The sequence below is a fragment of the Odocoileus virginianus genome, chromosome 14, assembly GCF_023699985.2.
Source record: "Odocoileus virginianus isolate 20LAN1187 ecotype Illinois chromosome 14, Ovbor_1.2, whole genome shotgun sequence".
NCBI lineage: Eukaryota > Metazoa > Chordata > Mammalia > Artiodactyla > Cervidae > Odocoileus > Odocoileus virginianus.
The window spans coordinates 7,526,793-7,549,679 of NC_069687.1; the positions used below are offsets into that span (position 1 = coordinate 7,526,793).

Below are 22,887 nucleotides of genomic sequence, written 5' to 3' on the forward strand. Positions count from 1 at the left end.
ATGAAAAGATAATTGAATTCCTATTTCTAAGCTCCGGGCGACTAGGAAAATCCGAATTCCACTCCCCCAAATAGATGTTATATTTTAGTGAAAGGAACCCGAGCGAAGTGTTTTCTGATCTGGGCTCTGGAAGCATCAGCACAGGGAAACTGGAGTTGTGTGACCTCTGAATTCAGGGACTAGCCCTAGGGAGTGGTTTATTTCCTTCCCTTCTGGGTTCCAGGAGTGGGGCTCAGGTCTTTAAGAAAGCAACAGGGATGCTAAATAAGAGAAAGGAACTAGTGAAAGAAAAGGAAGAACCTGGGAGGTCCCTCTGCTCTCCCTGCCCTTGGACCGGCCCAGCAGCATCTTCCCTTCCTAATCCTATCATATCATTTTGTGCCAGGGAACTTCACCGCACACACAGTTCTGCTACAAAACCAAATTCTGTTACAACCAAGCTCAGGTTCCTCAGAACTGTGAGTTTATCAGTATACTCCATGCAACCTGAAAGAACATGCAGTTTCTCTTTCCCACAATGTCGGCACTTTGAAATTCATCTTCATCTGTCTTATAGTCATCTTAAAAAAAAAAAGAAACTCCATCCACAAACGCAGTTTGAATCAGTTTCTAATTACTGAGGTTTGCCATTGTTCTTAGCCTATTAAAACCAGAAACATGTGGAACGGAAAGGTATGATTTCCTTTGAAAATGTTTGTTTTGCTCATTTTCTTTCTGTGTATCAGGAAGCCTCAATTACATACAATAATGATTCACTCCTTCTGTGAATCAAAAGTATATCCCTGATGAGCATGAAGCTAGCCTTTGCGGCGTGTTCTATGACTTTTATTGCTTAATTTCTAACCACCAAACAACCAATGATCACAGCTTAAGGCAAAATATGGGCCAATTTTGATTCAGCAGAAGCAACTCTGAACCCCGAGGAGTAATAATCTACTAGTACAAGGTTACCACAAGATTGTTTTAAAATTAAAGACCCATAGACTATTAGCAGGAGGAATCTTGGCCAGATTAAGTAATCGAATGTTCTCCTGTAACATGTAGGAGACTGAAGTCCACAGAGACGAAGAGGATTAACTATGATTTTTTTGAAAGTCCATGAAATGATTACATAAGCAAGATCGAGATGAAATACGAAAGGACTCTTAGGGAGAGTAAAATCTAACACAGACAATGTAAAAGTTGTCAATATATTTCCCATCTTGGGGAATTACAGCCAGAATTTTCAACTGAGTCATAGTCTGGCAATGTCTGGAGACATTTTTGGTTATTTTTGGTCGTCCTGATGGGTGAGAGGAATTACCAGCATCCAGCACATAGAGGCCAGGATCATGTTAAACATCCACCAATAACAGGACAGACTCCACAGCGGCGAGTGATCCGGCCCCAACATCAGGAGTGCTGAGAGCAGAACCCAGATGAAGGATCGTGCGTTTGTTCGCTCCGTAGTGGAGTGAAGTTGAACTGCCACCACAGGCTGGATCAACATGAATCCAGTGGCCTAGCTCCCAGTTGAGGAGTGAAGGGCTGGGTAATTAACATGCAGACTGACCAGGAAATACAAACAGCTACTGAGAAGCCATGCAGTGGGGTATGCGGGAGAGGGAGGGTAGGGTGGGACAGGTGAGGCAGAAACGCCCACGGACAGGGGACACACGAGTCCAGGGAGACGGGTAAGCGAGGCAGGTGGAATGATAGCAAGGTGGGCAGGGAAGGGTTAGGCAGAGGAGGGCACAGCCACCCCAGACCCAGGGCTACCAACCACACATGTTCTCAGACAAGCCTTAGGACAGGCACGTGTCAACAGGATTTTTGGCTAGGTTTCCCAAAGCTGACTAGGGCTGCTCATGGGTGTATCATAGCCCTAGCAAGCAGGAAGAGGAGGAGAAAGATCCAAAGTCCTAGAGGGAGATGAAGACAGACAATAAAGGAGGAAAAAGGGGACAAGTAAAAGGTTTTCCCAGTAGTCATGTATGGATGTGAGAGGTGGACCATAAAGAAAGCTGAGCACCAAAGAATTGATGCTTTTGAACTGTGGTGTTGGAGAAGACTGCAAGGAGATCCAACCAGTCCGTCCTAAAGGAGATCAGTCGTGAGTGTTCCTTGGAAGGACTGATGTGGAAGCTGAAGCTCTAATACTTTGACCACCTGATGTGAAGAGCTGACTCATTTGAAAAGACCCTGATGCTGGGAAAGACTGAAGGCAGGAGAAATAGGGGATGACAGAGGATGAGATGGTTGGATGGCATCATCAACTCGATGGACATGAGTAAGCTCCGGGAGTTGGTGATGGACAGGGAGGCCTGGTATGCTGCAGTTCATGGGGTCACAAAGAGTCGGACATGACTGAGCAACTGAACTGAACTGAAGAGGGAGAAGAAAGCCCAGGGGCCCTGGGGTCACCAGTGTCACCAGACAAGGGACAGCGCTGGTCTGAGAACCATGGCCAGAGCGGCAAGTGTTTCCCATCCGTGGATCTTGCCAGAAGAAAGAAAGTCGTGTTTCCAGCCCTCACACCCAAGCTGATCTGTTTCACTGTTCAGTATAGAGGGTCTTCCTTGAAGCATTTCTTATGTGCCAAGGAGTAAGGAACAAAAGCGCAGGAATCCACCCATCAGATGTGTAAGTGTTAGAGGGCAGAGAGGAAAGGCATATAGAAGCCCCTTTTCAAAAGCTTTATATATAATATATACAAATTCCATTGAATTTATTACAGAGGTAAATAAATTTACTATGTTCTGATTCATTTATTTTGGCGGGAATTTTAAGAGACACTAGTCTGATTCTTTGGAACTTGGTGCTACCTTTAAATCATCTGTGTCTCTGATGACTTATCTCAGAGGAATTTTTGAGGTTAAATATAACTTTCAGTAAATAGCCTTCAGCAACTTTGGCTTTTTATCAACATCTCCAAGTGTTTCTCTAGCTAAGTTGGCATTTTCTTCCTCCTCTTCCTTCTTTCTAGCTCTTTCCTCATTTTTGGGAAACCAAATGACTAAGTGTGCTGAGACTCACCTCCATGCATGTCTCTCAGAACTGCTGATTTAAAAGACAAAGAAACAGGGGATGAAACTGGATAAAATCAAGTGTGCTGCAGTCTTGGACAAACACAGGTGGTGTGAGGATGCTTCACCAGCGCCCTCTCTCCATTTGCTGTGTGTCTCCCAAGCTCCTGGCCTTGGGACCACACTTTGCACAGAGAGCCCTCTCTGCCGCTATGTGTCTGCTTTTTCTGTAACCTAAGTGTGGTTCACACTGGAAAGGCCCACATTCTGGTAAAGTAGACGATCACTAACAGAACAATCCCTGATGGTTCAGACAGTAACGAGTCTGCCTGCAATGCTGGAGAGCCAGGTTCGATCCCTGGGTCGGGAAGATCCCCTGGAGAGGGGAATGGCAACCGACTCCAGTATTCTTGACTGGGAAATCCCATGGACAGAGGAACCTGGCAGGCTACAGTCCATGGGGTTGCAAAGAGTTGGACACGACTAAGTGACTTCACTTTCTTTCAACAGAATGAAACATCATGAGCTTAGGGATCAGCTGCAGAAGAATGCCTTCAGGATGAGCCAGTGTGATTTTTTCAAAATATAAAATTCCTTGGAAAAAGGACTCAGGCCTCTTACTGAGATGACCAGTTGTGTGAAGGTAGATTGAAGAATTAATGCTTTTGAACTGTGGTGCTGGAGAAGACTCTTGAGAGTCCCTTGGACAGCAAGGAGATTAAGCCGGTCAATCCTCAAGGAAATCAACCCTGTATATTTGTTGGAAGGTCTGATGCTGAAGCTGAAACTCCAATACTTTGGCCACCTGAGGCAAAGAGCCAACTCTTTAGAAAAGACCCTGATGCTGGGAAAGATTGATGTCAGGAGGAGAAGGGGATGACGGAGGATGAGATGGTTGGATGGCATCACCGACTCAATGGACATGAGTTTAAGCAAACTCCGGGAGATGGTGAAGGACAGGGAGGCCTGGCATGCTACAGTCCGTGGGGTCATGACTGAGTGACTGAACCACAAGACGTGTGATATGCACAGGAATTCACAAAATGTATCTCCAACCTTAGCGATAATCTTTCCTGGGGAACTTGAGGATGTAGATATTCATTCGGAGACAGACAGAGAGAGAGAGCTCATTTTAAAGATGTGTGTATTAGTCACTCAGTCATGTCTGACTCTTTGTGACCCCGTGGACTGTAGCCCACCAGGCTCCTCTGTGCCTGGGATTCTCCAGGCAAGAATACTGGAGTGGGTAGCCATTCCCTTCTCCAGGGGATCCTCCCGACCCAAGGATCAAACCCACGTCTCTTGCATTGCAGGCAGATGCTTTACCATCTGAGCTACTAGGGAAGGCCCTATATTTTATTTGACATATAAAGATATGTTAAGATACATTATCTAAAAATCTCACATCATTTTTGATCCAATAATTAGATTTATTATATAAGCACTTCCTTGAGTGAGCTGCAAGGTATGATCGCTGTGCTGCGCTCATTTGTTCAGTTGTGTCCAACCCTTTGTGGCTCCAAGGACTGTAGCCTCCCAGACTCCACTGTCGATGGAATTTTCCAGGCAAGAATAATGGAATGGGTTGCCATTTGCTCCTCCAGGGAACCTTTCCAGCCCAGAGATCAAAGCTGTGTCTCTTGTATTGCAGGAAGATTCTTTGAACCACTGAGCCATCCAGGAAGCCCATCAGGAATGATTAGGGGGAATTAAAATAGTATTTTCAAAATTAAGGTCCATATTTTTCTAAATAACATCATAACCAATTAACATCATAACCATTCTAATGATTGGGAGGGCAAATTAGATCTGCTATGTTCTGAGTCCTAACAACTGACTATCGTTTATCTCACTTTTAAATGGTAGAAACTTGAGAATTTCCTGTGTGTACATTTTGAATCATTTTTCAGTTTCCATGGCACCATAACCAGGAGTAACCTTCATATTAAAATATTCTACATACTGGCCTTCAAGTCAGTGATGACATGCCCGTGACAGCGCCCTCCTTACCTGGGACTTGCCTTTGCTGTAACAGGCCTTCTTGGTTGCTTCGTCACACTCCCACTCCACAGCCTGTAAGAAACACCAGCGTGATAGCAACTGTTAGGACGTGACTTAATAAGAGGAAAACAAACAATAAGGCACTGGTACCCAGAAGGGGTGACACAGAGAGGCCACGGCACCCAACATTTTCACAGTCACAAAGTTTACACAAAATGCACATCATCCGGTCATGTGGGTTTACACTGAGCTTTCAAAGGGAAGCATTTTAAAGGACTCATCCTCCAAGTATTTTCATTTATGCAGCAATAATGTGATATTTCAAACATCACCATAAGACAGGCACACGCTATGAGTCAGTGACTCTGACGCAGTGATGACAGAAACACTCACTTCAGTGCATCACGGAATAGATTCTTAAGATGCTGAAAACAGAAGCCTTGAAACAAACCGATCTAAATCCTCATGTAGACATGTTTATCTTAATAGTCTGTCATTTATCAATATTCATAGATAATGAAGCGAGGTTGACTGAGTGTATCCCTACTCCCCAAACACACATATAGATGATGAATAGTCAATAAAATAAGCAGCTCATGCAAAGTCCAGCTACTACTTCCTTCCAAAGCCACTAATTTCCATACTCTCATTGGTTCCCACTAAATACTGAGAGCTACAGCTTCTAAATTTCTTCCCTCACTTTCCAGATCTAACTCACACTGATCAATTTGATATGCATCCTTTGACACCTGATGCTAACTCACAAGTGGACCTGTGCTTAGTCAAGATAATGCACAGGACTTACTTCACAGGAAGAAATGATGCTTGCAAGCTTTAATGGCTGGTATGTTGAGATTGGGAATCATATTTTGAACAGATTTAAGCATCTGCGGTATTTATATTTTCTACTATTTTATGGAATGTGTACTTTCATAGGGCCTAAATGTTTCCTTTATTCTGTCCGTCTGTCATCACAATATTGTCCTATTTTCCTGTTACAGTTGGATTTCTGAAGAATTCAAGAGTTCTGAAGAACCAGATGAATCATTACCAGAAAAAAAAAAAACTGAAGTGAGGGACAATTTGTTGTTAGTTTGGATTACTGCTATATAATAAACTAAGTGAAAAAATACTAATGCTAGATATTATGCAAGAGAATAAAGGCTTCACTCTTACTTTTAAAAAGAATGTTTTTTTTTTCTCTAACTCTTCTGAACTGAGGAAAATAACAAAAGTCATATCAACACCATTATCTAACATCTACTGTTCTCCAAAGAATGTTACATAAGAGATTAAAACATAAAACACCACATTTTCCAAATCTTATCTTGCTTATCAAATATGAATCCACAAGAAAAGTGTTCTAGAGAGAACCACTTAAGGGCCTTTCAAACAGAAACAATACTATAACTGTTTTCCCCTGTGCAGACTTAGAGATTTTTGTCCGTGTCAACATCTGAGGAAAGAATTTGTTCTTTCTTCCTGTGATGTTTTCCTGTTCATAATGTTTAATGGCACAAAGAAGGTTAGAGCTAATTAGCATCTAATGCAAACAAATGACTTGAATTTCACACTAGAGAGACAGATCCTTTTATGAGAAGTGATGACACCTCAGAGAAGAGATAAGAGCTTCACATACAGTTGCATAATTATATATCCCCAGGAAGCACAGATAAAAGAAGTGCATTGCTGCAGTTTTGAGTGGAGTGTTCCTTTAGCAGACCTCTGTATAAAAGCTCATCCTGTTGTTTTCATGGAAATAAAGATATCCATGTCTTCACACTTTCTAAGGTGAGGGCATGTTTATGTGTTTAGTTGTTCAGTCATGTCTGAGTCTTTGCCATCCCATGGACTGTGTCCATGGGATTCTCCAGCCAAGAATACTGCAGTGGGTTGCCTGTTCCCTTCTCCAGGGGATCTTCCTGACCCAGGGATCAAATCTGGGTCTCCTGCATTGCAGGTAGATTCTTTACAATCTGAGCCACCAGGGAAGTCCCGCCTTCACCCTTACTCAAACTCAAAAAAGAAATGATACACTATGATATTACAGTTGTTGCCTAATCCCTAAGTTATATCTGACTCCTCTGTGACTCCATAGACCATAGCCCTCCAGGCTCCTTCTGTCCCTGATACTTCCCAGGCAAGTAGGTCACCACTTCCTTCTCCAGGGGATCTTCCCGACCCAGGGTGGAACTTGTGTCTCCTGCATTGACCGGCGGGTTCTTAACAAGAGCAACCAGGCAAGCCCACACTATGATACAGTCTTTAGCCAAGTAGACCCTGGTATAACTTGCATATTATATTATCAAGGGGACTTAGAGTTATATACCACAAAGAGGATTTGTGCTGCATAATTGCTAGGCAAATTACTCAGTAAAATGCTTTAGATAATGGGGCATTCCTAGTGGCTCTCACTTGTCTAGTGAATTTGTTGAAAGTTAAACAGTACTGCACTCGTCAGTAAACTTAAGAGCTGAAAGAAGCAGTTAGTGCCAGAGCTACAGGAAGAATATTTATCAAATGCTATCAAAAGTCAAATCCTTCTGATGAAATGGCAAACAATCAGCTTCCCATGTTTTCCTAACATCCAAGTAGCCTTTGCATTTTCAAGATAAACTCTGGCCAAGGATTGGAAGGGGACAGTAATAGAAAAAAAAAAAATTGTGACAGTTCTTGAATATATGTCACTACTTTATCCAGTTTACCCAGAAAGAGCAACTGCTCACATAAGTTTATTAGACCAACAGAAAATGGAAAAAATCTTACAGATGTTTCTGAAGACAGTTATTAAAAGTAGCAAAATTGCTTTCCTGTGGCATTTTTATTACAGTATATCAAGTTTCCAATAATATTCAAATCCAGAATTAATTAAAGACTATGATTATATAGCTATTCTGTTGATTCACTTTCACCCTGACTAGAAGACAGGATAAAGGGAAATTATATTAAGGAGAGAAATGAACTATCTTTTGTAGAATTGAACACATGTGATTGGATATCACAGAATTTGATAAAGAATGGAGTAGGGAAATGTATCTTTTCCAGATTGGCCTAAAATTGGGTGTTCCAGATGAGCCCCTTATTTTTTTTTCACTCTTGTATTCTATTTATTTTTTTTTCCATTTATTTTTATTAGTTAGAGGCTAATTACTTTACAATATTGTAGTGGTTTTTGTCATACATTGACATGAATCAGCCATGGATTTACATGTATTCCTCATCCTGATTCCCCCTCCCACCTCCCTCTCCACCCGATTCCTCTGGGTCTTCCCAGTGCACTTTAGCCCCTTATTTTTCACTCATTCAGCAAACTAGACTTTACCTGTATGACCTGGTCACAGCAATGGGTAAAGACACTTTCACTGGAGAGAAATATGAATTTCAGTGGGACTCTCCAGGATCAGATTTCTCAAAGTTTCTCCATTATTTTGCTTGAATTAGATTACATTTTAGCCTGGTCACAACTTTTCTTTATTCTATAAGATTCATAAATTTTTAAAAATCAAGCCATCTCTCTCTAATTTCAATGGAGATTTATTGTGCAGAATGAAATTTTTTGATACTTTTGGAACAAATTCCACTATGATTTACGAAGCCATCTTTCTGGTTGCCTTGCATTTTGAGACACTTTCTACCCATGCAAACCTGCCTTTACGACAGTCACCACAAAGGCTAAGGCATTCTATGTCTACATTCTGGGTCTACATTCTACATACATTCTAGGTCTGTTGCACTCAGCCCTTGATGCAACATTTGTGATCTTATTTTCTATCTCTGTTTCTTTCACATCCTTAAATTTTTGTCATCTCTTTGTCTTTTTCTGCAGCATAAGACCTGGTAGAGAAAAGGTATCTAAATGTTTGACTCTATTCTGTATTTAGTCTTCGTTACATTTTTCAACAGCAGACGTGTTGCAGTGATAATGTGATTACTCGAATATCCAAAGGCAATGAGTTTGAAATATCTACATCTTAAAAGACACAAAGATTCCAGTTTGCGGCTTTTTTTGTCTGTAAATAGTTAGAAATAATATCTACGCTATTCAACAACTTACAGAAGTGTTGCTTTATGCACACACATTTACTACTCTCTCATTTAATATTCATTAAATACCGACCAAGTGCAAGACACCAATAGATAATGAATGAAATAAGGAAAAACACACAGAGAGATAATATTCACACAAATCAGACATTAATTTACAATAAAATTTAAGTGACTTCTGTCAGCCTAGTCAGCATCAGGCTAAATCTGAGAATGCATCCAAGGTCATTTTTGTTATTACAGAAGCATGTTCATCCAGAATCCAGTGGTACACTGAAACTTACAACACCTTTAACTTTCAGGAAGTGACAGAACTTTCAGAGAGAGCAGGTTTACCAAAAATCATGTTATACCTGCAGAAATCCTGGGTGTGTCAAAGCATTTATGGTTTCACGATACAGTCTACTTCCCTGTTGCGCACACACACACATGTTCTGGTTATGATTAACAGAACTGTGATCTCAGAAGTAAATAGGATGGGAGAAAGAAAAAAAAAGATTGGCTCCTTTTACAGACGAGTTACATACATATAAATCCACAGTTCGTGGAAGTATATAAACAAAGCTGTGTATTATCACATTCTGCAGACAGAGAAGTTAATTAGACCGGGACCAGCAAAGGCAGATATTTTCATAAAAATGAAGAGAACAACATTCTAGGCAGATGGGCCAACACTCTTTCAGCAGATGGCTTTGCTAATTAGATACTGGCAAAAGATAACATGAAAAAAAAAACTAGTTTAATTACACAGTGCCAAAAATTAACAACCACCTGAGGGCTTTTTTAAAAAATATGTTTGCATTCATACTCTTATGTCATGGATTTCTGTGAAATGCTGCAGAATGTTAAATTGTCATGATGATTATAAACAAATTGCCAGGGACCGTGAGACTGTATGTGTTCAAAAGAGAAGCAAAATGCAAACGAGTCGGAATTTGAAACAGTTGTGATTTTTATGCGACCTGAGTCAAGCGTCAATCTAGTTATCCTTGGGCAAAGGCAGCTTTGATAATTATTTTAGGGGTCACACTTGATAGGTTCAAAACAAGTGGCGATTGGGAATTCCCTGGGAGTTTAGTATTTAGGGCCGTACACTTCCATTGCAGGGGGCCTGGGTTTGATCCCTGAACTAAGAAACGGGGCACTTGAGATGGAAAGGTGTGCACTGCAAGACAAAGGGGTAAAGAGTTGAGTCAATTTAAAAGGATTTGTCCAGTCTGTCTCTGGGTCTTTACTTCTTAGTGGATATTAAGTGTATTCATTCATTTTTAACATCAATTCACCGTACACGGACATTTACATCTACGGCAAATGTAGGCAAGCCCATTTTATTCTTACTGGCTGTTTCCAAGTCAGAGAATTGGAAGGGGACTTTTATATATCTTCTAACTACTGTTTTTTGATTCTTACAAAACTGAAGTCATCCAACATTAGAGAAACATCTGAACCTCAGAGAGTCCCATACAAATGTGCTATAATCATTGTTTAAATCCTTATATATCAAAGCACAAGATTTTCTTCCACAAAATAATACCAGGTCAAACTTCCTTTGATCCTTGCCCAGTGGAGCTCCCAATTTGTCAAACGCTCACTGGGGCTTTTGTTTTATAATCGGGCTTTTTAAATTCAGGACTATTCCTTTTGATTGAGCAGACAACGCATGAGATTCCTAGGGCTGATGTAATAGAGCACTGCAAACGGGGTGGCTTTAAACAATATACATCTATTTTCTCACAGTTCCCAAGGGGTAGGTCAGAAATCAGCCAGAGTTGCTTCTTTCTGGGCTCTCCTGCCTCTGGTGACTGCTGGCTATCCTTGACCTTCATTGGCTCTGGAAGCAACACCCTGGTCCTTGCAACTGTTATCATACAGTCCTCCCCTTGTGTGTCTCTGTCCAAATGCACTTCTTAAGAAAACACTGGTATTTGAATTAGGGCCCACTCAATCCATTATCTTAACTAATTACATCTGCAAAGATTCTGTTTGCTAAAAAGGTCACATGCTGAGAATCGAGTTGAAGATGAATTTTGGAGGGAGCCCATTCAACACAGTGCAGATAGTCAGACATAACGACATAAGAAACCCTGTTGTCTGAAACCGACAACAGACAGCACATTAATGAGGGACATTGTTTGCTGCAAATTGGCCAAATCTTACCACAGCATGGATAGCAGTTGATAAAACTTCCAGTCAGTTCAGTTCAGTCGTTCAGTCATGTCTGACTCTCTGCGACCCCATGGACCGCAACACGCTAAGCCTCCCTGTCCATCACCAACTCCCGGAGTTGACTCAAACTCATGTCTGTAGAGTCAGTGATGCTATCCAACTATCTCATGCTCTGTTGTCCTCTTCTCCTCCCGCCTTCAATCTTTCCCAGCACCAGGGTCTTTTCAAAATAGTTGGCTCTTTACATCAGGTAGACAAAGTATTGGAATTTCAGCTTCAACATCAGTCCTTCCAATGAATATTCAGGACTGATTTCCTTTAGGATGAACTGGTTGGATCTCCTTGCAGTCCAAGGGACTCTGAAGAGTCTTCTCCAACACCACAGTTCATAAACTTTGGTTACACCCTAATCGCAGTACTACATGCTTTCTATACATTTATCTCACATATATGCCTCTATAATTTTGTGTGGAAAATACCATTAAGGTTATGTTCAGGATGAGGATAGTGGCTAAGCCACTTTGCAAAACCACATCGAGAGCAAGTGGGACACCAGGATTGGAATTTGGTAGCTTGGAGGAAGTCTGGGCTCTAATCCACTCTCCTTCACTTTGAAATTGTCAAAGTAACTGATCTTCACTGGAGAAGGAAATGGTAACAGCACTCCAGTGTTCTTGCTTGGGAAATCCCAAGGACAGAGGACCTTGGTGGGTAGTGGTGCGGTTTGCAAAGCGTTGGACACAATTTAGTCATTGAGCACAACTGACCTTCATTACCGCCTGTCACAGTTTTCATTTTTCATTAATTTAGAAAGTGAAGTGATGTGAAAGTCGCTCAGTTGTGTCCAACTCTTTGCAACCCTGCCAGGCTCCTCTGTCCATGGGATTCTCCAGGTAAGAATAGTAGAGTGGATAGCCTTTCCCTTCTCCAGGGGATCTTCCCAACCAAGGGATCAAACCCAGGCCTCCTGAACTGCATCCGGATTCTTTACTGTGTGAGCCACCTTGGAAGCCCATGATTTAGGAAAAACAAACAAGCAACTGCACACTTAAAGCACAGAAATGTGCATACACCGAAATTTGGAGCTGTAGACATTCAGCAAATATTAATTAATCATACAAGCCATCGATTGCCTTGTCATGGAATGCATTCATTTTTAAAGCCTCTGGGCCCACTCATGGTCCTAGCATTGATTTTAAAGGAGGCATGATTCATCCAATGAAACTCTCTAGTTACAACTGCATGGCCAGGGTATGATATAAAAACTGAGGTTGATTTTGTGACATTACACATCTTATTTTCTTGGGCTCCAAAATCACTGCAGATGGTGACTGCAGCCATGGAATTAAAAGACACTTGCTTCTTGGAAGAAAAGCTATGATTAACCTAGCCAGGATATTAAAAAGCAGAGCAGTCACTTTGCCAACAAAGGTCTGTCTAGCCAAAGCTTTGGTTTTTCCAGTAGTCATGTATGGATATGAGAGTTGGACTATAAGCAAGGCTGAGAACTGAAGAACTGATGCTTTCAAACTGTGGTGCTGGAGAAGACTCTTGAGAGTCCCTTGAACTGCAAGGAGATCAAACCGGTCAATCCTAAAGGAAATCAACAATGAATATTCATTGGGAGGACTGACACTAAAGCTCCAATATTTTGGCCACTTAATGCAAAGAACCGACTCACTGGAAAAAGACTCTGATCCTGGGAAAGATTGAGGGCAGGAGGAGAAGGGGATGACAGAGGATGAGATGATTGGTTGGCATCACCAACTCGATGGGCATGAGTTTGAGTAAGCTCCGGAAGATGGTGAAGGACAGGGAAGCCTGGCATGCTGCAGTCCACGGGGTCTCAAAGAGTTGGACACAACTGAGTGACTGAACAACAACAACACATCTCGAATATCTGAACAGTCTGCTCTTGAGACAGCAAGGATATTGTGCTTTTAAAACAGATATTGATATCCCATCCCTCCTCTGCCACAGACTTCCAGGGGGGTCCTTCATTTACCTGGAGGAAAAGTTAAAACCATCTGGAAGGGTCTCCCAGATCTATTCACTTGCCTTCTCTCGGCTTTCCTAGCCTCCATCACCCCCATACCCTGTGCTGATCCTCAGAAAAGGCAGATGTGTTTCCTGTGGCTTGTATACCAGGTCATCCCACTTTCTGGGACACAAACCTGGCTAATGCCTATGCCTCTGGCTCATCTCTGCTCAAGGGTTACCTCCTCATGGGGCCTCTGGGGTCATGCATGGAAATAGCAACAGGCATTCTCAGCCCCCCTGGAAGGTGACTCCCACTTGGGTAGGCATCTCATCCCCTCGGTTCACTTCTGTGTCCCCAGCACCTGGAACACTGCTTCACACACAAGCTTGTTCAACAGCCCGCTTGCTGCATACATGAACAGGCCAAGGAAGCTCTATGCCTGCAACCTTGAAGTGGCTCCAGGCACCCCGATGGTGCTCCCCAAGTGGAAGGGACACGTGAGGCTTTGGTACCATACCCTATGCATCTGTGGTCCACACACAACAGTGCTTCTTCCAAACCCTCCCCTGACATTGGGAAGAGACACATCAAGGTGGGTGCAGAATCCACCAGAGCAGAGTCCCCGGGCTTTTAGGCAGCAGGGGCTGGTCATGGTAGATCATTTTTCCACAGTCTGGGGTGGGGGACAGTTTCGAGATGATTCAAGCATGTCCATTTATTATGCTGCCACTGATCTGACAGGAAGCAGAACTTAGGTGGTAACGTGAGTGATGTGGGGAGCAGCCACAAATACAGATGGCGCTTTGCTTGCTCACCCACCTCTGGCTTACCATCTGCTGTGTGGTCCAGTTTCTAACAGACCATGGACAGGTGCTGGTCCTTGGCCCAAGAGTTGGGGACCCCTGCACTAGAGTACAGATTTCTTTTTCCTGCTTTTGTGTGTGTGTGTGTGTGTACACGCATGCGCTTTCACTTCCTTAAATAAAATCTTATGTAGAATCTCATATGCCGTTGTTTAGCTACTAGGTCTCATCCAACTCTGTGACCCCATGGACTATAGCTTGCTGTCAGGATCCTCTGTCCATGGGATTCTCCAGGCAAGAATACTGAAGAGCGTTGTCATATCCTTCTCCAGGGGATCTTCTCGAGCTAGGGATCGAACCTGAATCTCCTGCATTGGCAGGCAGATTCTTTACCTCTGAGCCATCAGGAAAGCCCTATAATCTCACATCAGTTCAGTTCAGTTCAGTCATTCAGTTGTGTCCGACACTTTGCGACCCCATGGACCGCAGCACTGAGGGTTGCCAATGCCTTAAATTTTTATATGTGGTATGCATCAATGTAAATAATTTTTAATTAATAGAATTAACATATATGCAATACCTAAAATCCTTTAGCACCTCTAGAATTCTGGGACTCTAGGAGGCATATTTGGTTCTAAGGAACCAAGCACCTTTGATAAGCAATCTAAAGCGTTTGAAGGGACTTTCCTGGCGGTCAGTGGTTAAGACTTTGCCTTCCAATGCAGGAGGTGTGGGTTCGATCCCTGGTCGGGGAACTAAGATCCCACATGCCTCTTGGCCAAAAAACCAAAACATAACACAGAAAGAATATTGTTACAAACTCAAAAGACTTTAAAAACAGTCCACAACCAAAAAACAAAACTTTAAATAAGCAAAATGCTTGGAATGAAATTGAATTTGGAGAAAATGTAATGGAAGGTGAGTTCTAATAATCTCACCCTACTTCTGAACATGAATGAGCCCTCCCTAGATGATTTTGTGAAAAAAAGTGGATTAGGAAGGAGGCCAATATCAAGGGCTTTATAAAATCTGGTAGAATATTTAGAATTATGACTGTCAGACACCGAGGCACCAAACAACTCTTATATTTCCAAAATGTTGCCATGAGTGAAAATGTTGCTGGAAGGTAAGCTAGTGAGCACAGCTGCTCTTGGTTTCAAAGAAGTTATCTTTATGGATCCAAGAGAGATTGGTTTGAAAAATGGCATATGCTGGAGAGGGTGTGGAGAAAAGGGAACCCTCTTACACTGTTGGTGGGAATGCAAACTAGTACAGCCACTATGGAGAACAGTGTGGAGATTTCTTAAAAAACTGGAAATAGAACTGCCATATGACCCAGCAATCCCACTCCTGGGTATACACACCGAGGAAACCAGATCTGAAAGAGACACATGCACCCCAATGTTCATCACAGCACTGTTTATAATAGCCAGGACATGGAAGCAACCTAGATGCCCATCAGCAGACGAATGGATGAGGAAGCTGTGGTACATATACACCATGGAGTATTACTCAGCTATTAAAAAGAATTCATTTGAATCAGTTCTAATGAGATGGATGACACTGGAGCCCATTATACAGAGCGAAGTAAGCCAGAAAGATAAAGACCATTACAGTATACTAACACATATATATGGACTTTAGAAAGATGGTAACGATAACCCTATATGCAAAACAGAAAAAGAGACTCAGATGTATAGAACAGAATTGTGGACTCTGGGAGAAGGCGAGGGTGGGATGTTTCAAGAGAACAGCATCAAAACATGTATATTATCTAGGGTGAAACAGTTTACCAGTCCAGGTTGGGTGCATGAGACAAGTGCTCGGGCCTGGTGCACTGGGAAGACCCAGAGGGATAGGGTGGAGAGGGAGGTGGGAGAGGGGATCGGGATGGGGAATACATGTAAATCCATGGCTGATTCATGTCAATGTATGACAAAAACCACTGCAATGATGTAAAGTAATTAGCCTCCAACTAATAAAAATAAACGGAAAAAAAAAAGTAAGGGTGGGAGGGATCCCAGAGGCCTCTAATAAGGGCAGAGATGAGAGGGCAGCCTTCCCTGGTAGCTCAGACAGTAAAGAATCTGCCTCCAATGCAGGAGACCAGGGTTCAATCCCTTGGTCAGGAAGAGCCCATGGAGAAGGGAATGGCAACCCATTCCAGTATTCTTGCCTGGAGGATTCCATGGACAGAGGAGCCTGGCAGGCTATGGGATTGCAAAGAGACAGACATGACTGAGTGACTCACACACACACACACACACACACACCCAGCAGAGTGAAGTTCCAAAAGGGCAGAAATGTCTGTATCCCAAACTGATAGAAAGTGACCATGTGGGAATACTGGATTAGTATTATGAAAGAATGAATGGATGCAAAAAAAAAAAAAGAAAAATGGCATAATATCCAATTCATCAGCATAAATGAAGGGGTAAAATTGTAATTATGGAGAAATGACTATTTTTATATATAAACTTGCTAAAGTGTTTGTATATAAAGAATCCAATACAAAGTAAACCAAGCATGGGATAAAAGTGTTGACTTCAGAGTGGATTGACTTCTCAAGGGCCAGATCCTTAACTACACATTTTCCAAATATCTGAAAAATATTGCTTCAAATGCCGTATTTTCAAACATACGATTACATCTTCCATCACACAGGTGGGGCAATTCAAACATCATGATATTTATAATATTTAACAAAAATTGTGACGTTCATTAGAAATGAAACAGATATAACACAATCAAATTAAAAGTAGGCATTCTAGCTGATGTAACATTTATTCTACTCATGCAAAGAAGTACCATGAAAGGAATAAATTGATTATGTAGTCATGAGACATATCAGACCAAGGTGAGCTTTTTAACACTACTTGAAGACTTTACAGAACAATGACAAGAGGTCTTGCAAAAAAATAAAAATAAAAAAGGCAGTAAATTGACACGGAATGCTCTGTTGGACCTCAGTCAACTGGAAGGATAAGCAACTTTGCATAATGAATGTTGTCTTGGAAATGTCTCCACAAGGCTAAATTTGTACTAGGGCTTTGACCAAAACCTGCTTACACAGAGCACTTGACTACTGACAATCACATTTCAGATCCACAGGGAAAAGTGAAGAGAAACAGTTCTGGCCCTACTACAGGAATGCGTTTCCCAGCCATAGAACAAGACTCCACTTAGGAGTGCAGTTAAAGAGTTTGAAAGAGACTGCATCTCACAGTGAGGGAGTTTAGAAGGGACTGCACCTCACAGTGAAGGACCAATATGAAGGGACTGCATCTCACAGTGAAGGACCAATATGAAGGGCCAAGGTGTTAATTTTGAGGCAACATGAGATGTAGAAAAACAGTCTAGCAACCATAGCATGAATGCGAAGAGATATAGATTCTTTGTTTGACTTAGTTTTATTCTGTTGAGATCAAAAAAATATTTTTTGTGTTTTCAAGATACATTTGTGATCCCATATGTTAGGTTTCTCTTGCTTGAAGCATAAAGTCACCTTTATTGGGTTCATCAGTTTTGGTCCTATTACTGTATATTCTGGCTATATCCTAATGAATGCATCTTTAAGGAACTGTGACCATAACACTCAGCATAAACGTAAATACTTGGATGTTTGTTTTTAGTTTTTCCATCAATATTTTCTATTTTTTTCTGAAACTAGCTTCACAAAACCAACTAATACTTTGTACTTGATTCCTTTTCTTCATGGTTCTAAGTTAGAATGTGTGCACTAGAATTCACGGAAGTTCTTATAAAGCCCAGATTATGGATGCTTACTAGGGAATTATTCTATACTCACTGAACCACTCGGAATTTATTTATTGTTCATGTTATAAACCCTTGCTTCCTGAGATGCACCCTACCGCTACAAAGATTGAATTTATTTCAACTTCAAAACATATTGATCTATTTGTCAGATCACCAAATATATGGAAAATCCTTTATAGGAGTCTTATTCAGTCTTAGTTTCATAAATTTCAGTTTGCAGCTAAGAGAAACAAACAGTAAAATTTGTTTTCTGGTATATATTGGGGCAGTTACATTTCTCTCCTATTTTACATAAAATGTATAACAGGATGTGTAATTTTTGTTCAAGAAATATTATTTATAATATTATCACAATGTTAAAAGAGAACTTAATGAGTGCTATTGATATATTCATTTCCCAGTTAATACTGAAGCCTCATAATTTCATGAATACCTGCTTGAACTTAATCAAGCCAACAAATAATTTAGTATTCAACAGGAATGTGTGTTTTCACTATTTATTTCATCAAGAATTTGTCTCTTTTCTATAGTACAATCAGTTTATTTATGTGCCAGGGAATTATTATAACTAGTACTAAAGTCTTTGATGAGAAAGAACTCTACCTTGTAAACAAGTCTGAAAGTATTTCAAGTATGAGAATGAGAACCGGTGGTTTTTTGATATATGCAATGTCTAAGATATTTTGATTGAAATGATTTTATTGTTACAATTTTACAACAGATTGAAATAAACATCACTGTTTCCCCTCACCCCTTTCCATCCATTCTTAGTTGGTCTTTACCTGTATGATAAGCCTGAATTGGCAACTAATTGCCAAGTGTTGCAACTTTACGCAATTTTGTGTGAAGGAATTTGATTTCCATCTCTATGGCTCTGAGTAGCATCCAGAAACACAATTTTGTGTGTATGTAGGGGCGGGGCATGGTCGGTGGATTTGAATAATGGCCCCCCACAAAAGGCATTCACACACTATTCCCTGGAACCAATGAGTGGTACCTTGTAGGGCAAAAAAGAACTTTACAGATATGATTAAATTAAGGATCTTGAAATGAGGAGATTATCCTGCATTATTCAAGCGGGCCCTAAACACGAACAGATGCTTCCTTATGAGAGAGGTAGAGGGAACAGTGACAAAGACCCGGGAACAGGCAATGTGACCACAAGGATGAGACTGGAGGCGTGGCGCCGCCAGCATCTAGAAAAGGCAAAGAAGTGATTCTCCCCTGAACTTCCAGAGAGAGCACAGCCGGGGAGATTTAATTTTAGCCCCATGAAAATCATTTCGGACTCCTGACCTCTACAACTCTGAGAGAATACATTTCTCTTGCTACAAGTCACCAAGTTGATGTTAGTTTGTCACAGCAACCATAGAAAAATGAATTCAGGCATAAGTACACGTGAATTAGTCACATGCAAACACAGACACACATGATTTTCACATCACCAGGTGAACAAATTCATCTCTGTGCTTGTGTTGGACATCTGAGTTGGTCCCTGCAAAGAGGAAACAGGCAGACCCTGCTTTGCAAACGCTGCCGGGGGGATGCTTGCAGTGGTTTGGGGGCACGGAAGGCATCTGGCTCAGGGATGAATCAGGGGAATTTCTCAGGGCAGCAAGGCTTGAGCTCAGTGGTGAGGGAACTGACAGGGGAGGGTGGGTAATCATGAAAAGAGAAGGAATTGGCCACTACAAAGGCCTAGAATGGGAAGAAAGCGTGTCCATGTGAGGACCTGAGTCACTGGGGTGGGAACAGAGAGGAATGTGGCTTTCCGGGTTGGCGTGTAGCTCAAGACAGGGCTCGCAAACCGTGCCAAGGAGCTCAGCTCTTTCCCTCTGAACTACAAAAAGCCACAGATACGATGCTAACCCAGATGTTGGCATGGTGAGGTCAATAATTGAGAAAGTTCTCTCTGGGAGCCTGGAAAGGAGTGTAGCAGGTGAGCCATATGTGTAGACAGACATAGAGGCCACTGCAGGCAACCGGCGGATGCTGAGGGCCTGAAACACACAGGGTCAATGGGATAAAGAAGGGATGAGTGATCAGCCACCTTGGAGTGGGAAGAGCTCGGCCAGATTAAAAAGTAGATGCCCGGGAGGGAGTCACCCACTCCCCTGGCCAGACAACCGATCACCCATCAGCAGCTCAAGTCTGTCTAACCTTTTGATGAAACAAATTGCACCCACTCCTCTGGCTGGGCCCGAACTAAGCACTGGGCACAATTCTGGACTGCCTTCTCTCGCTCCACAAGTAACTTCAGAAAAATTAAGCTTCCTTCACCATGTGGTTTGAAGGAAAATATAATAGACTGATCCATCTACTATCTTCTGCTAAAGAGCAGAAGAGTTGGCAAAGAGTTGGCAAAAAACCAAATTCATATGTTTTGATCATCACACTCTTGAAACAAAAGTATTTTGGTTCACTGGTAACAAAATTCTGGGTTTTCAAAACCAATTCAATAAGAAAGCACAATAACCAAAGCGGCAAACCATATTCATCAGGTGAAAGATATCACTGAAGGAAGTTCAGTAAAAGAACTTCTTTTCCAAAGTCACACAGAAATGACTTCTGTGCTTGAAATTCTATGTCCTGAGACAAACAAATAGGATGATATAAAAGAAATGTGACCTAAATGGGAATCAAAAATGAGGAAAAACATAATCTAACAAGGCTCACGAAGTTGAAATTTGTAAGTGGAAAAAAATAGCGAAAATACAGTAGAAAGAATGAAGCTTTTCACATCGGCTAGGCACATTCCTTTTAGATTTTCACCTATGTGGAAACTTCTGAGAAAGAAAAATGCTATTAAAAATGAATATCTATTCGCTTCTAAATAAGCCAAATTCAGAATTCAGGCTGGAGTTTCAGGTACACGGGTTCAATTACTGTCATTCTTAACATTAACAGAGGAAATTTAATGCCATTTTTATGGAACACTTTGGGTCTGACTGTGACTTTTCAAGTTTTGACTCTGAATTCATTACTGTCTGCCTTTTGAATCAGCATAGTGAGTTCAACCAGACCCAACAGGCAAACACACATGCAGAAAGCTGTCAGTCAATCTGGAGTTGACACAGTGCTCCAAGCATAGCTGACACAGAGGAGCAATAGAACAGCAGAAACCAGAAACCAGACAATATGTGGCAGGAAAACACCCCTAAAATAGATGTCAGAAAGACACATCGGGGAAAATGTTCTAGAATCCCTGCTGGGGATAATGTCTGGTATCCTTCCTCCCATCGCTACACATTCTGTCTTCACCAACAGCCACACGAAGCAGCTACTAGTATAAAATCCATCCTACACAGCAGCTAGAAAGGTAAATAACATTCCCAAGATCACCAAGCCGCTAAGCAGATGACCTGGGATTTGAACCCAGGCCACCTGGTTTCAGCCTCTCTGATGTAAGCCCATGTGCTATGGCCCCTGCTTCCAGTGGGTGGGCTCTGGGACCTCCCAGATTCCTGGTTCCTTCCTGCCTCATCAGAGACCTATTCAAAGATGGAGTTCGCTTGCTTTGAACTTGTCAGAGGAAATAAAATGCATCATGTTCTCTTTGTAATAAAAAAGCAAAAAGACTCTTGGGGGGAAATGGAAAATAAAATGACTTGGTTGAATTACACTGGTTGGTGCCAGGGCTTCCAGGATAGGGAGGGAGGGAGCGGGAAGGGGAGGTGGGGTTTCATGGGGACTGAGTTTCAGTTCAGGTGAAAGGTGAGAAATCTGAGAGACCGATGATGGTGAGAGTTGCATAACAACTAAGTGGTTCTTGGTACCACTGAACTGTACAGTCAAATACGGTTAAAATAATATGTTTCATATCATGCAACTTTTACAAGAAAAAAGTAAGAGAACTATTTGGTTGAAGAGGTGATGCCCGTTCACTTTTTACTGAAATTTTGATAAAACCAGTAATAGATTCAGTGCTGATTCCATACTGGGCATGCTCATTCATTTGAACGTGTTGGCAAGCGTCCCCTAACCCTTCCCATCGGCACTCTGAAAAGGCATGGAGAACGCAAAAGTAAATTTAATTGAGAACAGTCCGTCACTTTGCCATTCTGCTGAATTACCAAACTCACTTGAAATAATAACGAAGGCAAGGTGCAGCTCATACATGAGTGAATAAATGTGTAGATAATCCCATCTTCTGGCAGGGAACAGCTGGGGAAAGGTGATTAAACTACATGTAGCTAACTCCCACCAGGTTATATCCCCAAAGTGAATTTATGTGTTGAATTTGAGGGAATAAAGTAAAAGCTCTCCCACATAAATATCATGGAAGCTGATAAGGACCAAGGTCAATAGACCCCTCAATGTCCTGAACAGGGTACAATAGACCCATCCATTACAGGGGCGCAGCCGAGAAAACACAGTATTCCAGGCTGAGATTGTAAGGTTCCAAGTTCTCAGTGAAGCAAAAGATGGGTCCCCACCTTCTCACATGGAATATAGAGGGCAACCTCTTCCTCCTCCAGCACAGAGCAGGGAAGCTCACAGGAGGTGTGAAGGACCACGGAAGGAGCCATGGCAAGCCTGAGAAGGAAAATGAGGCAGTACCATGCGGCCTGGGGCACTGCTGGGTTCTTACACTTGCTGGGAGCCAGCCTAACTGGTCTCACCTAGAATGTGACTCTTCCTGGGATCCAGAGTCACAAGATTCCACTTGCTATCCTCTTACCAAAGGACCCAGCCTTTTCAGTGCACTCAGTCGCGTCCGACTCTTTGTGACCCCACGGACTGCAGCACCCCAGGCTTCCCTGTCCATCACCAACTCCCGGAGCGTGCTCAAACTCATGTCCATTGAGTCGGTGATGCCATCCAACCATCTCATCCTCTGTCGTCCCCGTCTCCTTCTGCCCTCAATCTTTCTCAGCATCAGGGTATTTTCTAAGGAGTCAGATCTTCGCATCAGGTGGCCAAAGTATTGGAGCTTCAGCTTCAACATCAGTCCTTCCAATGAATATTCAGGACTGATTTCCTTTAGGATGGACTGGTTGGATCTCCTTGCAGTCCAAGGGACACTCAAGAGTCTTCTCCAACACCACAGTTCAAAAGCATCAATTGTTCAGCACTCAGCTTTCTTTATGGTCCAAGTCTCACATCCATA

At 42.0% G+C, this 22,887-nt stretch overlaps 1 protein-coding gene across 3 annotated transcripts in view; it reads right to left on the reverse strand.

Moving 5' to 3' along the window:
• The window catches only part of SEMA5A (semaphorin 5A), a 542,694-nt gene that overhangs the window by 203,354 nt on the left and 316,453 nt on the right, over positions 1-22,887 (reverse strand). For all 3 annotated transcript variants that reach the window (XM_070476478.1, XM_070476476.1, XM_070476477.1), the window contains one exon: positions 5,016-5,078. In XM_070476478.1, the coding sequence (XP_070332579.1) occupies positions 5,016-5,078 (63 nt within the window). The remainder of the gene's footprint in view (positions 1-5,015; positions 5,079-22,887) is intronic.